The sequence below is a fragment of the Asterias amurensis genome, chromosome 14, assembly GCF_032118995.1.
Source record: "Asterias amurensis chromosome 14, ASM3211899v1".
NCBI lineage: Eukaryota > Metazoa > Echinodermata > Asteroidea > Forcipulatida > Asteriidae > Asterias > Asterias amurensis.
Genome location: NC_092661.1, coordinates 4,897,770 through 4,915,650, shown reverse-complemented (window position 1 = coordinate 4,915,650; position 17,881 = coordinate 4,897,770). Strand labels below are relative to the sequence as shown.

The following is a 17,881-nucleotide window of genomic DNA, read 5'->3' as shown; positions in this document are numbered from 1 at the left end:
GATTGGGGGTGTGGGATTGGGGGTGTGGGAGTGGGGGTGTGGCGGTCTACCCCCGAAACTTGCTGTTCGGTATTTGAGTGTTCATTTTGGTCATTGTTTTCTGAGCCCCCCCCCCCTCAACCTTCTCCACACAGTCTCAAGACATTCATCCTTATGAAACATTCTTTTGTTCTTTTCTTTGTCCCTCCACTTTTCTTTGTTTCCCATAGACTAGACGGTGTACACAAATTTCCTCATGGCGCACCCCAAATGTTTAGAATTCCCTTATGGAATTCTTTTGTTTTCCTTTTCTTGTTTTGTCCTTCGTCCCCAGTAGGTACTGAGCACACCTTCTCCTTCCCCTTCCCACACACTTTCCAGCATGAGGCTAAATTTCTCTCTCAGTCACCCCAAATTTCCTCGTGGAGAACCCCAATCTTTATAATTCCCATAGTTATGGAGTTCTTTTGTTTTTCTTTTTTGTTTTGTCCTTAGTCCCCTTAAAGGCACTGTACACGTTTGGTAATTGTCCAAGACCAGTGTTCACACTTGGTGTACCCCATCATAACCATATAGTAACAAGCCTGTGAAACTTTTGGCTCAATTGGTCATTGAAGAAAATGATGAAAGAAAAAACACCCTTGTTGGACGAATTTGTGTGCTTTCAGATAGGAGTAAAATACTTCTAGCTAGAAGTCTTTTAATATTTTAGTGAGAAATTACCTTTTTCTCAAAAACTACGTTTCTTCAGAGGAAGCCGTTTCTCACAATGTTTTATTCTATCAACAGCTCTACAATGCTCGCTACCAAGTCAGTTTTTAAGTTAATGTTTGTTTTGAGTAATTACCAAACGTGTACCTTCCCTTTAAACTACTGAAAAATGAGCACACCTTATCCTCCTCCCACACACTTTCAAGTATGAGGCTAAATTTCTCTCAAAAGATGCCACGGTGTGACACTATAATAAGTCATTTACAATCTTAAACACATCTGGTGGGAGCATCTATGTATTCTTTAGTCACATTTTACTACCCCCACCCCCCGGGCCCCCCCCCCCCTCCTGTTGTGTCACTGATGTGCAGCAGGGTACTTCATCATCTAAACCGAACGAAATGAAAAAGTCCTTATTTGGCAGTACTCATTACCGATTTATTTGCTCAAATGAGCGTTTCAGGAAAGCCTTTCAGGAGAAGCTGTGACTGGCGGCTTGTTTCTGGATTATTCCGGATATCTTTGCCATATTTCTGACCTGGATAAAGTGTCTTGTTTTTTTGGCGTGGGCTCCTGTACTTTATTTCTCCTCTAATTAACACAGATTGATTTATCACACATCTTGACAAGCTCTGTCTTGTTTATGACATTATAGTAAAATGAACTTTTATTCTATGCTTATCACGGAAGAACCCAAATAAGGCATTTACAAAATCTGTTTCAAAGGCCAGTTCGATCAACCAGACTAGAGCAGGGGCCAATTTCATATAGCTGCTTAAGCAAAAAATTTGCTTAAGCACGAAAATAGCTCGCTTATTTTACACATGTTACTAGCCAAAATTTCATGCCATATACATTGCTTATGACTAGTATTTAGCTGTTGTTTACTTAGCATAACAATTGAGTGGTATCTTGGCCGGTAATCTGATTTTACTAAGCAATGAGTTTTTTGCTTAAGCAAAATTTTGTGCTTAAGCAGCTCTATGAAATTGGGCCCAGGATTTGAACCTGCAACCTCCAGATAAACCTACCGGCGCTGCACTACCATCTGAGCCTTAGCCCTTAGCCCTAAAGTTGGCGGTCTCCCTATTTTGTCCATATCTGTGTTTTGGTGTGCCACTCAGACGCCATACAACCAAAAGCTGTTGTTAAGCCAGGGGCACTCGCACCCAAGGAGGCAACAGTTGCGATTGCCTCCATGCCCCCTTGTCATTGCCTTGATGCTCTTGAAATGCTCCAGTAGAAATTTACAATTTCCTTATAGGGTGAAGCCTTGGTACCACTGCCTTTCAAAAATGAAGCATACAGACCTGAAGGGAGATGCAAACTTTTATTTCAAATACAAAGCCACAAGAGAAACTGACTTGGTAAATTTTAAATAATTATGGGATGAAAAAAGACAAATTGAGTAGAGTGTGATTTTAAGATGCTTTACATTGTATACAAATCAATTTTTTGTTTGACTGACAACTCAATGACACCCTGCACTGTTTCTCTGTTGTCCTAGTGTTTTATCATATTGGGCTTAGTGTCTTTTGCTAACCAGCTCTGGTATGGTATTAAGAAAATGTATCTGAATATCATGTTTGCTCATACCACAAATGCCTAGTATTCAGTAATTGTTCAGGGTCCTTCCTCTCATCCCACATTAGAGTTATCACAGATCAGTATTTAGGCCTATAGAATTTTAATTTGCTCGCAAAAAGATATTTTGATTGACCGTAACTCATTTTCACCATGCAGTATTTCTCTGTTGTCGTTGTGTTTTATGAAATTGGGGCAAGTGTCTTTTGTTTACCAACTCTTGTATGAAATTCAGAATCTGAATGTCATGTTGCTCATACCACAAATGCCACGTACAGTAACTGTTGGTTCTATCTAACATCCCACTCAGAAGTTATCGCAGATCAGTATTTATAGAATTTTAATTTGCTCGCACTGTGATGTAAACCACAACCAACACAAGAGCGAGCCGCGGTGAACCAAAATGCCATCGGACTCGGCCAATTGGCAGCTATGTTGAAACTATGTTGCATGGGGTGACGTGGAATGTTGTAACAGTTTGACAGTGCGGACTGGAGTCTGCATATAACCAGCCTTGAAATTGAGGAACTGTCATTGCTCGTTGGCATCATAACAGCATTTTTACTTTACACCCCCCTATTGGCTAGAAGCCATCTGTCTGACCAATCATGGTGGGTCAGTTACAATCATTGGTCTCGGAGTGCTCCCTGTTGGGGATGGGTTCTGGATTGCTCGTTATGTAACAAGCGATGGTTATAATTAGGTGATTGGCCTGAGCGTATTTCCTTACCGGAGTTAATCTCGGTAAGAATTTCAGCATTGCATTTGCAGAGCTGCCAACTTGCGCTGACACTGTAGAAAGTTCATTGAAAATAAACCAAAGGCCATGTTCTAATGAACAAATCTTAACGCCTCCTTGACTATGGAAATGGTGTCCCCATTATACTGAACATACATGTAATTCTTAATATCTCTCTGAAACTTCTGGCCAAATAAAACTGTGTTTTAGGTTTGCATTTTTCTTTTAAAACAAGCCCATTTTTAGTGCTTTTGTCATGCTATTTGCAATTTGCCCTGGTCTTGGCTTTGGTGCCCCTTGAAAAGTTTCAACAGCCAAGAGTACTTCAATTCTATAATCTCAATGATTGCTAGATACAATTGTTGTCAGCTCTGCGTTTGAAAATATCTAAAACAGTTGTACATGTACTGGAGAGCAATTTCATTTCTTTTGTCATTGTAGGTGGTGGTGTTTAGCGAGTTTTGTGTGCTTACAGGCTTTATGAAATTGGGCCTAGGTGCTATAAATCTTTCTGAAAAACTTGATTTAGACACAGGTCAAAATAAGGCTGTGTCCGAATTGGTGGCCATGAAATATAGCCATGGCCGGGTCCCCTGGCATCATCCCTTGAAGTATAGTCTGTTTTTATCTTTATCAACGCCTGCAGCAACAGTCGTAGCCATTGATGTACATTGTAGCCGCCAAACTGCGAGTAAGATTTGTATAAAGATTGGTACAATGGCTTGCTTTAGTCAACAAGTTACTGCTTAAGTTTGAATTCCTCAGACTACAGACAGTTGCTATGTCATATGGTTCTGGGCAAGCTTTTGTATCTCCAGCAACCTCCAGATGAGCAAACTCTGGTACCATTGTGCCATACACACTCATTCAAAATTGTGTACGGGTGTTTGCTGCTCCTAACTAAAGTTACTACACGCAAAACTTTGCCCTGAATCATTTGACATAGCAACTGCCTAATAGTTTGAGGAATTCAATTTGTAACTTTTGTTCAAACAAGTCATTGTACCAGACATTATTCAAACTCACAAATGGCTTAACTGATAGCCTAAGTGAGTGTTAACCTCTACATTGCCTTGAACAAGACAAGGTGTGAGGTACATGTAGCTACAAGCCACAGGCATGTAGTATGTGGTTTGATATGTTTATTGTAAGAGGTTAATAGTACGATTGATTGATGTGCTTTATTTTCAGAATGTGAGTCTCATAACTCACTTGAGGAGGTGATGAAGAGATGTCATGGAAAGAGACACTGTGCCGTCAAGGCAAGCACAAGGGTCTTTGGGGAGCCATGTCAACTGGGTACCTACAAATATCTTAGCGTCATCTATACATGTGGTAAGTCAGCCAAAACTTTCAGTTCGGTTTGTGTTCCACAGTATCAAAATCAAAGACAAATTCAATTTCTTGCTTCTTAAAACCAAATGTGTAAATCTCTGGGAGGAGTGTTGGCTCTGAAAAGATTTCAACGGTCAACAGGGTATTTACCCACAAATATCTTAGCGTCATCTATACTTGTGGTAAGTCAGCCAAAACTTTCAGTTCAGTTTGTTTTCCACAGTATCAAAATCAAAAACAATTTCAGAGGGAAGTTAATTCTTACCTCCCAAAACCAAATGTGTCAATATTTCTTGCTGTTGGCTTTGAAAAGACTTCAAACTGTCAACAGGATCTTAGTGTCATTTATACTTGTGGTAAGTCAGCCAAAACTTTCAGTTCAGTTTGTTTTCCACAGTATCAAAATCAAAAACAATTTCAGAGGGAAGTTAATTCTTACCTCCCAAAACCAAATGTGTCAATATTTCGTGCTGTTGGCTCTGAAAAGACTTCAAACTGTCAACAGGATCTTAGCGTCATTTATACTTGTGGTAAGTCAGCCAAAACTTTCAGTTTGGTTTGTTTTACCAGTATCAAATGCAAAGACAATTTCAATTGGAAGTTTGGCTCTGAAAAGATGTCAACAGGGTATACCTACAATCATCTTAGCATCATCTATATTTGTCTTACCAACTAGACCACAGAGATTTCCTGGTAGCTATGACTATGAGATATTTCGAATCCTCTGTTTTATTCTTATGTTATTTTTCTTGACCTAATCTCTTTTTGGAGTAGCGTTCTTCTTCTTCTTGGCGTGTCCACACACACTAGTTAATGTGTTGTGTTCCCATAACTTGTTTCCCCCTCTAATCAATCATTGTTGTAGATTTGGTTTTCTTTGCACATTTTTCTTTGTTCCAATTTCCCATTTTCCATCTCTTCAATCTGTCTTCCATTGGTTTTTCAGCAATGGACCCTTGCTCCGGTGGCTCGGATCAAATACTCCCTCCATAAATTTTTACGTTTTGGCCCCTACGGATAAGTCATAAATGCTGTAGGCCTACACTAGATTTCTATATATGGTTCTAATGAATTAAAGTAGTGGATCATTGAGCAGTAAATGTTAGGAGTTGGTCTCTTCATGGTTGAGATGTTGTATCTGGAATGTCATTCAACTGTGACGATCCCCTGGTACTGCAGCGGCAAAAACGTTGTGTGTCCCCCCCCCCTCCTCCCCCCTAGTGGGCTCAAGCTCTGGAAGATCAGGATGAAGGAAGAGGGGCTGACTAATGAAGCATAGGCTTTGTTATGGTTGTCCAAAAATCAATAACGTTTTGTTTTCTGTGCATCTGTTTTTTGACATTTCTTTGAAAGGTTATTAGTTTTTTGTGACATTATTTTCAAATGAGTTTTTAAAAACAAGCTCTATGAGAAGACCTGGATACACATGTTGTGTCTCATTGTTCTTATAAGAGTATACTTCGATACTTGAAGGCAGTGGACACTATTGGTAATTAATAAAAATAGTTATTAGCATAAAACCTTATTTGATTACGAGTAACGGGGAGAGGTTGATAGTATAAAACATTGTGAGAAACGGCTATGAAGTAACGTAATTTTCGAGAAAGAAGTAATTTTCCACGAATTTGATTTTGAGACCTCAGATTTAGAATTTGAGGTCTCAAAATCAAGCATCGAAAGCACACAACTTTGTGTGACAAGGTTGTTTTTTTCTTTCATTATTATCTCGCAACTTCGACGACCGATTGAGCTCAAATTTCCACAGGTTTGTTATTTTATGCAGATGTTGAGATACACAAAGTAAGAAGACTGGTCTCTGACAAATACCAATAGTGTCCAGTGTCTTTAAATTGAAGTAGACTTTAGGAGTCATAGTCACACTTCTTCTTTTTTTACCATAAATATATTTGACAATGAGGTTCCCTGTAAATCTATTATTTAACTGAAAAAAAGAAATACCACTGGGCTTGTCTCTGGCCTGCGCTCCAGCGTTAATTTCGTGGTTGTTAATTTGGTAGTTGGTACAGTTGTTGCTTTCAGACCACTCATTCCTGTTCAACATTACTCAGCCGTTTAAAATGATTTATAGAAGTGCCAAATATGCCATTTGCAAAATGAAAAGGGAATTGCTCTTTCAACACTGAAAGTTCCAGACCCATGGGAAGTAATATTTTATGCAAAAAAAAGAACTCTAGAAAATGGGTCCTGGAATGTACATTTCAAGGTTTTGCTTTTTTTCTGCAAACAGTTTGACATCGACTGTACTATAAAATGTATAGACTCTAGCCAACTGATCCATCAAGCTGTCATGTGATCTAATATTTAACCAATCAGAGTGACAGGCTCATAGTAGTGCATTTTGAATGGGTGTTTTGTGTGTGTGTAAGCAGACTAAACTTGAAATTGCCCACCGGCCAATGTAAATAAGTAAGGTACTTGTGGAAATTGTGGCAATGTAATCACGTTTTGAAGGTCGCTTTCTTGAGAGTCTTTCTTGGTGTTTATTAAGAATGGTGAAGTTGTTTGAATGGTCGCCAGTATTTGATGTAGGACTTCATAGTTCACAATAGACTGAATTGATGTCTATCCAAGGGGCCCCCCCCCCACCCTCCGACCTTGTAAAAAAACAAAAACAAAAAAACGAAAGAAAAATCGCCCAAAAACCCACAGCCAGTTCGTAAAACAACATGACAGATTGTACCTCCTGGTGGTGCATTTTTCTAATTAAAAAACATATTGCAAACAATATAAATATTCCATCATTCTTTGGTACATTTTAAAGGAACATTACAGAATTGGGGTTTTGCTAACAAAACAGTTGACGGCAGTGTAAGCAGTTTATGTAATCCATCATCTACATAAACTGAAAAACCTGTATCAGTTTGAGATCCATCAGTCTTCTAAAGTCTTCCGGAAGCTTTTGTGAAACGGCACCAAGGTCAATCAACGCTATGGCCTCCATACATGTGGTAGCCTCTGTGTAGTTCTAGGCTTGATAGACTTGAAGGTGTTGCAGAGAGGAAGTGCCCTTGTAAGTAAATGGCTTCACCATCTCAAAGATGAAATTCAAGACCTGCAAAGAACGCTCAAATTAGATTCCCCAACTAAACTAAAGACAGTTAAGTTCCCAAACCTTGGCCTGTGCTCTGGCTTGCGCTCTGGCTTGTGCTCTGGCTTGCGCTCTGGCTTGCGCTCTGGCTTGGGCTCTGGCTTGGGCTCTGGCTTGGGCTCTTGCTTGAGCTCTGGCTTGTGCTCTGGCTTGGGCTCTGGCTTGCGCTCTGGCTTGGGCTCTGGCTTGGGCTCTTGCTTGTTGGGCTCTAGCTTGGGCTTTTGGCAGGGCTCTGGCTTGTGCTCTGGCTTGGGCTCTGGCTTGGGCTCTGGCTTGGGCTCTGGCTTGGGCTCTTGCTTGAGCTCTGGCTTGTGCTCTGGCTTGGGCTCTGGCTTGCACTCTGGCTTGGGCTCTGGCTTGGGCTCCAGCTTGTTGGGCTCTAGCTTGGGCTTTTGGCAGGGCTCTCGCTTGTGCTCTGGCTTGGGCTCTGGCTTGTGCTCTGGCTTGGGCTTGGGCTTCGGAGCAGTGTACATTTTGTAGGACATTTCCAACAACAAACAAAGCCTGGAGTAGAGACAGAACCTATAAGCAGATGTTTGGAGAAAGTCAGTGGTACCATTGTGCCATACAAAGTCAGATGTGTGTTTTGATGTTTGCCATCTCTTACTACACAAAAGCTTGCCCTGAACCATGGGACATAGCAACTGTCTGTAGGCTGAGGAATTCAATTTTAAGTGGTCATCTGTGAAGTCATTGTACCAGACATTAATTTATCAAATCTAGCACACATATAGGTAACTGGTTGCCTAGCTATGATGAACAATGTCTGATAAAGTAACATTGATGTTCAGCATCATTGAGATTAAAGGGGCACGTTGCCTTTTGCCTTCCAATTGGGCACACTGAGCTACAAAGAGCATTTGTTTTGAAATCAATTTTGATGGAGATACATGTACTATATATTATTTTAAAAATGATTCGCACAAATATCCCTTGGAATGGTGTTTTTTAGTTTTGCTGACAAGTAAAGGGGAGAGGTTGATAGTATAAAACATTGTGAGAAACGGCTTCCTCTGAAGTAACGTAGTTTTCGAGAAAGAAGTAATTTTCCATGGATTTGATTTCGAGACCTCAAGTTTAGAATTTGAGGTCTCGAAATCAAGCATCTGAAAGCACACCACTTCGTGTGACGAGGGTGTTTTTTTCTTTCATAGTTATATCGCAACTTCGACAACCAATTGAGATCTAATTTTCACAGGTTTTTTATTTTATGCATATGTTGAGAAGACTGGTCTTTCACTATTACCAATAGTGTCCAGTGTCTTTAAGCAAAAGGTGGCTAAGCACAACAAAAGTGTGCTGACCAGCATGTTTAACATGTTTAACCAGCCAAACTTCAATGTCACGTGTACAATTTGTGACTGGTTTCCTGCTAATTTATCCTCAGCAGAAAATTTTAAGCAAGATTTTCTGATTTTAAAACCAACTCTATGGAATTGGGCCCAGAACTGTACAAGCATGCACCCTGTCTGCATCATTGTACAAATGCTACATGATGTACACAATGCTATCTCATACTTTGTTTGAAAAGCTGATAACATAAGTGCTAGTGGTGTGTTGTTTCTATCACCTAACACATGTATGCATACACCTACATGTTTGATCATCAAGATAAACTATCTCTAGTACACTGTAGCTGGAAAAATATATAATAAATTTAGTTCATGTACAAATTACATTGAACTGTCTAAAAGCACAAGAAGTAGCTGAGCACGTAACAATTTGGGTGAGCAGAAATAGGTTACCAGCCAAAATACCATTTCAAAGTACTGTACTAATTTGTGACTGGTTTTCTGCTTAAAACTGCGCTCAGCATAACTTTTTTTTTACAGCATTTTCTACTTTAATTAAAAAATACTATTTGATAGTCCCCTCTCTCATCCCTTTTTTGAGGCTGCATCCTTTTTTTATATTTTACATTTTGTTTTCAAAAAATTACTAATTTTTTTATTTCTCATAAAACTTACTAATCTTTTAAGAACTTGTAACTATATAAAGTAAGGTTGGTGGCCAGTATTAATTAAAGGTGCTTAGCGGCCACCTTTGAAAAATTAAAATAAATAAATACAAAATAAAAAAGCCCTCATCTTCTTTTTAGAAAAACATGCATGATCAACTGATATTTTTGTTTACTTGGCCATGTAAGCAGCTCTATGAAATTAGCCCCCTGGTTAGGCTGGCAAACATTCATGAGATAATCTCTGATTGCTTGAGCATCATTAATTGTTTGTCAATTAAAGGGCGCTGTCGTCATGGTCAAAGCTGGCCTGTGGCTGTTCATCGAATAATGAACTCACCCAGTTCAACTGCATGGGTCGGTGTGTTTTACACTATGAACAGAGGGAGGGCATAGTATAGCTCAATGATAGTACTAGTCTTGGCCCAAGACGTCAGTGATCGATAGTTGATAGTGTACTACACTTAGTTGTTAATCGCTATAGCATGCCTTTCTAATTTATTTGGTTCCCCCAGAAAGGCGAGGGAGAAAACAATGAAAAAGATAGCCCAACGCTACAGAATTTCCAAGACGTTCGTGCGAGGCAGTCAAGTTGGTTAAATTATACTGTAGGAGGGCGCACTATGGTAATTTACAACTGAGCGTAGTACACATATCCATTTTCGATCACTGACGTCTTGGGCCAAGATGGTACAGTATGCTGTAAATGGTTGAGAGTTTAAAAAGAATACAAAAGTCATCCAAACATTTTCACCCGACCTAACAATTTATTACAAGGGGATAACAGATTTTAATTTAAGAGTGTCGAGTCTTCACGTCTTGAGATCATTTTTTGTTTATGCACCAACAGCTGAAAACAGCGCAAGAAGAAAATATTTAAATTATACAAGAAAACAAAATTAGTATTTTGTACTTGAAAAACGATCATTCTTTACAAATTGTTCAACTTGACTCTTGGGCAAATTAGTATCTGGAAGACACAGATTATGTTTTTCGATTTATTATGATTAAAAACTTTGAGGTAGGGAACGCTTAAAATATTAAGCAAATTCAGACCAATTTTAGGTAAACCAATTTAAGAAAAACAGAGTAAAAATGCTTAAAGGAACACGTTGCCTTGGATCGGACGAGTTGGTCTATAAAAAGCGTTTGAAACCGTTTGTTATGAAATGTATATGGTTAGAAAGATGTTTTAAAAGTAGAATATAATGATCCACACAAGTATCTCTCAAAATTGCACGGTTTTCTTTTTACGTCGCGAACTATCACGGTCGGCCATTTATGGGGGTCAAAATTTTGACTCCCATAAATGGCCGACCGTGTTTTTGGACGAGGTAAAAAGAAAACCACGCAATTTCGAGGCATATTTGTGTAGATCATTGTATTCTACTTTTACATCATCTTTCTAACCATATGCATTTTATAATAAACGGTAAAAAACGCTTTTCAAAGACCAACTCGACCGATCCAAGGCAACGTGTTCCTTTAAGAAAATTACAAACGACCAAAGACAGTTATTAAAAAGTTAAGCAAGTAAGAACAATGCTGGACAATTTAAGGTAAACAGATTTAAAATGCTTAAGAAAATTACAAACGACTACAACAGTGTTATAAATACCAATGGACAGCCTCAAAATGAAACAGGCAGGCAGATTGAGAAACTTTAAAAAGAGCAACGGATTAAAACTCATTAGTCCCATGGTTTCATAATTCTACAAAACCCAATTAATTATTAAAAAAGAAAGTTTTCAGTTTGGATTTAAAAATGTTCACAGATGATGCAAGCCTGAGTTGTAATTATCAAAGAAGCTAGGTAAGATTTTTAATTCGAAAAGTTCACCATGATAATAATAATGGTAACAACAGTAATAATAGTCATAATACAAATATTTATATTTAATATCAAAATCTGCCTAAAAAGATGCTCAAGGCACTTTATAAACTAGTGTTCTGAGAAAAAAATTCCTTTAATAAAAAAACTACATTTTTGTTTGCTTTTAGCCGCTGTCGTTGTTAGTCTATACATGTAGGTTGCCATATTTTTGTTAAAAACTATTAATCAATCCATCTGTTCTTATGTGTTTAAAGTGTCAGTGCTGTCAGTATCATGTCCCTTGTGTTTGTGCGTTAATTTGTTTGATTGGCTGTTTTCTGCACGCTTAAAGGGGAAAGGAACTGACAAACTAAATTTTGTTCTCATTTTATAAATGAAGTAGTTCACTATGGCAGTTTACACTATTTTAACACAAAGTTATAGAGACTTGTGAGTTTTCCCTCGCTCAAATGAGAACTCTATTTATTGGAAAATGAGTACAAGACAAAGTTAGATTTGATACTTCCATTGCTCTTTAAAGGCAATGGACACTATTGGTTATTACTCAAAATTATTATTAGCATAAAACCTTACTTGGTAACGAGTAATGGGGAGAGGTTGATAGTATAAAACATTGTGAGAAACGGCTCCCTCTGAAGTGACACAGTTTTTGAGAAAGAAGGCATTTTCCACGAATTTGATTTTGAGACCTCAGATTTAGAATTTGAGGTCTCAAAATCAACCATCTAAACGCACACAACTTCGTGTGACAAGTAAATAAGTATAAGACTATTTGCTGATTAAAGCAATGCTGACAGGATCTGAAATTAAATAAAGAACAGGGCAACTTATAAGAAGCAAGAGTCATAGTTCTCTCACAAGGGTGTTTTTTCTTTCATTATTATCTCGCAACTTCGACGACCGATTGAGCTCAACATTTTATGCTTATGTTGAGAAACACCAAGTGTGAAGACTAGTCTTTGACAATTACCAATAGTGTCCGTCTTTAAGAGCTCCATGGTTAATTAATTCCAGTATTGTTTACTCCATGTATTTGTTGTTATATCTCGATAGAAGTATGGAAATAAATGTGTATCGATAATGAAATGAATTGAATTTGCTAAATTGATCGAGCCACATGGAAGAAGCGCGCAGAAATCCCTGAAAAAAACCCACACCTATATGATGTTTTCTCCACGCCCGCTAAAAAACGTGACTCCTTTATAAAATGCCAATTTCACAGGCTGGCTTGATTATTGCAAAGTCTGAGAACGTGATTGGGAATGTATGAGCTCTTCCTTAAAACAATGATATATCACATCTTGAAATGTCAATTTGAAACTGAGCCAAGATAGGACAAGAGGCCACAAGGGTTTTCTGTTTTGTTTACAGCCTTGACTTCTTAAAGGCACTGGACACCTTTGGTAATTGTCAAAGATAAGTATTCTCACTTGGTGTATCCCAACATAAAATAACAAATCTTTGAAAATTGGAATTCAATTTGCATCGAAGTTGTGTGAGTATAATGAAAGGAAAACTACCCTTGCTGCACAAATTTGTGTGTCTTCAGATGCCTGATTAACTTCAAGTATTTTAATATTCGAGTGAAAAACTACGTCTTTCTCAAAAACTTGGTTACTTCAGAGGGCGTTGTTTCTCACAATGTTTTATTTTATCAACAGCTCTCCGTTGCTCGTTACCAATTCTGTTTTATTGCTAACAGTTATTTTGAGTAATTACCAATAGTGTCCAATGCCTTTAATTTCTAGTTATTTTATATTAGTAAGTGATGGTTTCCTTCTCCTTAAAAGAACCCCATTATTAAGCTTGAATCATTTATAAGATGACACGAAACGCTAGAAGAAGTCTGGGAAGAAACCAACTTCTTATTACATTTAAGACGGAGTCTCAAATGACTTAGCCCGAGCCGGTAATGTAATGGCATCTCTGATCCCGACCAGCAATGAAGTTACAAGTGATGGATTACATGTTTTTGTCTTTGCGATTTGGATATTGCCTTTGATATATCACGGGATGGGCGAGAGGTAAACGAAGAACGAATCCTAATTATCTTGTATGCCTGAGTTCCAATGCCAGCGGGATAGTTGGAGCAATGATTACTTTACCAAGTGTCATATTTCTGATGCGGCGCATGCTGTGCTGAGTATAGGCCCAGTGCATTCTTAAGGATCCCAGCGGGCATGATCGCAGTGCTGCTAGCATGGCCTCTACTCATAAATACAACCATAGATATTTATATCTCGATCCGGCATACCTGCACCAGAGTTAAACTGCAGTCTGCGCAATCCAATCGACTGTAAGTAAGGTTATATTCACTAGTGAAATATCAAAGGTAGCTGATGTAGCATATAGGTAGAGATATTCTACATGTTTGAAGCAAATTAATGTTATTTTGTTGGGTGTATAAGATGTTGAAATGGATACGTCAACCTGTCCTGGAGTGACTAGGTGTAAGTTTCTTGGTCTGAAGTGTCTTAGATGATGCAGTGGTACAGAATAATAGTATGTACATGGTACATGTACTTTGTTGTGCACAAACAGGATAACTGTCAACCACATACATCTACATTTTAATTCTGCTTAGCATTGAAAAGTCTTGCTTAACAGTTACAGGTTATCAGTCAAAATACTGGTATATGTGTGTATTATATGTGACAGGCTCCTGGGCTCCCTGCTAAGTTTTGCCTGGTAGAAAAATTGACTAGGCACCCTATTATAAACTGCTTTAGGAAACTGAACAGGCAAACAGACTTTACGTTTGTATGTTTACAAGTGTCGAGAAATGTATTGTAAAAATGAAAGATTTAAAGTCACCTGGAAGTGGTATTTTTTTCAAAATAAAGCTTTTGTCACTTATATATGTGTTTTGATGAGTGGAATGTGAATAAACAGTTACCTAAGGTTTTAAAAAATCAGTTCTTATGCTATTTACAAATTTAAGAGTAGATCCTGACCCAAGAGGGCGCTGTTCGTGACGTCAATCGAGGCAGACTTTGCCTGTAATGCGTAGAGTAAACACAATTGCAAAGTACATGTACGGACCAAGTCGTGAGTTTGTACGTTTAAAAAAAAAAATGTTTGTTTTTTCCGGCAATGCTGACCAGGTGTATTGCTGCTGAATGCAGAAAAACACTTTTTGAAATGTACCAACTCACGACTTGGACGTACATGTACTTTGCACGTGTGTTTACTATACGCATTGCAGGCAAAGTCTGCCTCGATTGACGTCACAAAAGGGGTAGGCGGAGTCAGCCCCCCAAACAACTTTATATATTTTTTAAACATATAAATCGTGACAAACAATTACTAAAAAAATTGTTTTATTGTTCGTAAGCATATACTCTTATGTTTGAAAGAAAAATTTTTTTATTTCCAGGTGATTTTAAGTTATGCCATCTCATATTGAGTTCTGAAAGATCTTTTTTATATCCTGTACAACACATTGAAAATATCTTCAAATTAAGCAACAATTTTTTAGGGCAAACGGACTACGTTTAAGTTTAGTTTTCACCAAGGGGTTGTGTGCGCAATATAGCAGCACAGTTTTTGCTTATTTTTCAGGTAAACTTCAAGTTTAACCTTAGGGCCACAAGGCAATGAAGGTTGGAAGCAATTTGCGTGTGTTATGAAGTGCACTGGCCTGCTTCAGTCATGCTGGACATAGTTGCACATACATATGGCAATACATGTAGATGGCAATTTTTCGCATTACTGAATATTACATGTAAATGGTCCGTGTACAATGTGTTTGTAATGCTACGGAACTGCAAGATGTATGCTGTCATATCAGCCTTTAAAGGTAGGTTGTTTTTTCATCGAAATACTGATTTTTATTTATAGGCCAAGTAAAAGATCAGTAAAGATACAACAAAAGTCACCTGTGAAGGTGTCAGTCGTATCCTTGCTGAAAAGAAAAAAAAGCGTCACATATTTAATTCATTAAAGGATTTCGGTACTTTTTCAAAATGTCCATAGATTTACATTAAACTTACAGGGTTTGAAGAAATGATAGTGGAAAGCTTCCCTTTAAATATTACTTACTGAGGTGCTGTAGTTTTTGAGAAATTAGTAAAACAATGTCATGAAAAAATGTTTGTAAATTATTAAAATTATTTTTCGTCTCATGAGATGAAAATTATTTTCATGACATTGTTTTACTCATTTCCCAAAAACTACAGCACCTCAGCACGTAATATTTTCAGGTAAGCTTTCTACCATCATTATCTTCAAACTATGTAAGTTTAGGGTAAATCTGTGGACATTGTGTTTTTTGTCTTACAAAAGTTACATAGACCCTTTAAAGAACATTGAATCCATTCATGTTTTGCGAGGTGACAACGGGTACCAACTGCATATTCAGCCGCAGCATTCACAAAAATGGACACCATGGAAACATGGATCTCCAAAAGTCGCCTGCTACAAACCTCTCATGATCTCTAATCAATGGAGAAACTTCAGTCAAAATAGTTTTCTTGGATACCCTTAAAGGTGGTGGAAACTATTGGTAATTACTCAAAATAATTATCAGCATAAAACCTTTGGTAACGAGTAATGGGGAGAGGTTGATGGTATAATACACTGTGAGAAACGGCTCCCTCTGAAGTAACGTAGTTTTCGAGAAAGAAGTAATTTTCCACGAGTTTGATTTAGAGACCTCAGATTTAGAATTTGAGGTATCGAAATCAAGCATTTAAAAGCACACAACTTCGTGTAACAGGAGTGTTTTTTCTTTCATTATTATCTCGCAATTTTCACAGCTTTGTTATTTTATGTATAAGTTGAGATACACCAAGTGTGAAGACTAGTCTTTGGCAATCACCAATGGTGTCCAGTGTCTTTAACATCTTTTGATTAGACTTTCAATTATATTATTGTTAGCTTCTTCTTCTTTTTTTCCTTTTTTTTTAAGGGGGGGGGGATCATTACCAAAAGTATGATCCTACCTTTAAGTTCCTTCAGACCTCCTTTGTCATCAAAGCCGTGCGTGAGTGTTGTAAAGTCGAGCCATCTCCCATTATTATTGGTTTATTTGCTAGAAGCATTTTTGAGTCAAGAAAAGCTGTTAGACGTTGGTCGCCATGAAACATGATGGATGTACTCTGCAATACCAACTGGTGTAAACAAGATGTCCTTAGTCTCCAGGCAACGTTTCAGTTAAAAGGTTGTGAAAAAAGCCAACCCAGCTTTTCTAAGAGCCGATACAGCTTCCAAAACAGAGAGTACACAAATTGTAATGAATTTGGTAAATAACTCCAGCTACTGGGCTATTTCAGTTACATTTACTTCAATGCTGTCATCCAACACAATAATGCACAGTTATGACGAAATTTGTTAACTTTGTTTACTTTCATAACTATTTCATGGCTAAATTTTACTTGCCCAACAGTATAATAAAACTTATATGGCCATAAACAATATATTTCAGTCTTTGAAAAATAAAAAACACAGAATCATGCACTCACAAAACTCAATATATGGTTTGGACTATTGAGGTTCAAATATGCGCAATTGCTCAGCCTCAATGTATTTGGATGCACAAAGCTTTTGTCTGAGGTAATTCATAGTTTAAAATGTACTTTTGGTAATTTTATTGTATATATTCTTTATATACAAACCTTCTGGCAAACGCAAATAGGTTGTGTGCGGCACGACGCACTCGAAGCTATCGCCCACGTTGAGTCTGTTTGTTAAAGTGCCTCTTGTTAATCTGAATTGGGTGCTGCTGTCACTAAAAGGAACTGGCAAAGAAAACATCTAAAGTATGAGATTTGGGTGTTCATTACACGAGGGAATGGAATTGGAATAGTCTAAAGATATTGTACACGCTTAAGGATGTTTAGATTCTATCTAGTGTTTCAGCGCTGACGTTGCGGTAAGTTGCTTGGAACCTTAGGTGTGGGACGAACAAGATCAGTTGGTTACGTATTATTTGCAGTTTATTCCTGACTTTCTGCTTTCTCTGGTGGAAAAACACAGAGTTTGTGTTTCACCAAAAGAAATATATATACACCAGACCCCAGGGTTTGTACTGCTGAACGTTCCAAATTTCTCACTTGCTGACCTTTTGGAAGGGGAATGTTTGGATTTTTAAAGGACCAGTCACACTGCAGCGATAACGAAACTGATAACAATCACGTTAACAAAGCTCGCCCTCGATAGGTGGAATAAGCGTGCGTGTATTCTGCGCGGGACAATTCAACCAATAGCATGCGTTCTCTTTGCGTCGTGATCGTTATTAATTTTGTTATCGCTGCAGTGTGACTGGCCCTTTAGTCACACTGCAGCGATAATGAAAACGATAACAATCACGTTAACAATGCACACCCTTGATAGGTGGAATAAGCGTGCGCGTATTCTGCGTGGGACAATTCAACCAATAGCATACGTTCTCTTTGCGTCGTGATCGTTATCAATTTTGTTATCGCTGCAGTGTGACTGGCCCTTTAGTCTTAAGGACAAAGTCTAGACTTAGTAATCCTAGTAAAGGTTTATCAAGTTTTAAAGCAATCGTACAACAATGGTAAACAGTATTGTCCAAAGGCCCACTTCGTGTATCACAACTAATATATACATGTAAACAAACCTGTGAAAATTTAGGCTCAATTGGTCATCGGAGTCGGGAGAAAATAATGG

The 17,881-nt window shown here is 38.0% G+C and overlaps 1 protein-coding gene across 1 annotated transcript in view; it reads left to right on the top strand.

Moving 5' to 3' along the window:
• The window catches only part of LOC139947497 (protein eva-1 homolog C-like), an 83,891-nt gene that overhangs the window by 47,161 nt on the left and 18,849 nt on the right, over positions 1-17,881 (top strand). The window contains exon 5 of the mRNA XM_071945423.1: positions 4,205-4,348. Within this exon, the coding sequence (XP_071801524.1) occupies positions 4,205-4,348 (144 nt within the window). The remainder of the gene's footprint in view (positions 1-4,204; positions 4,349-17,881) is intronic.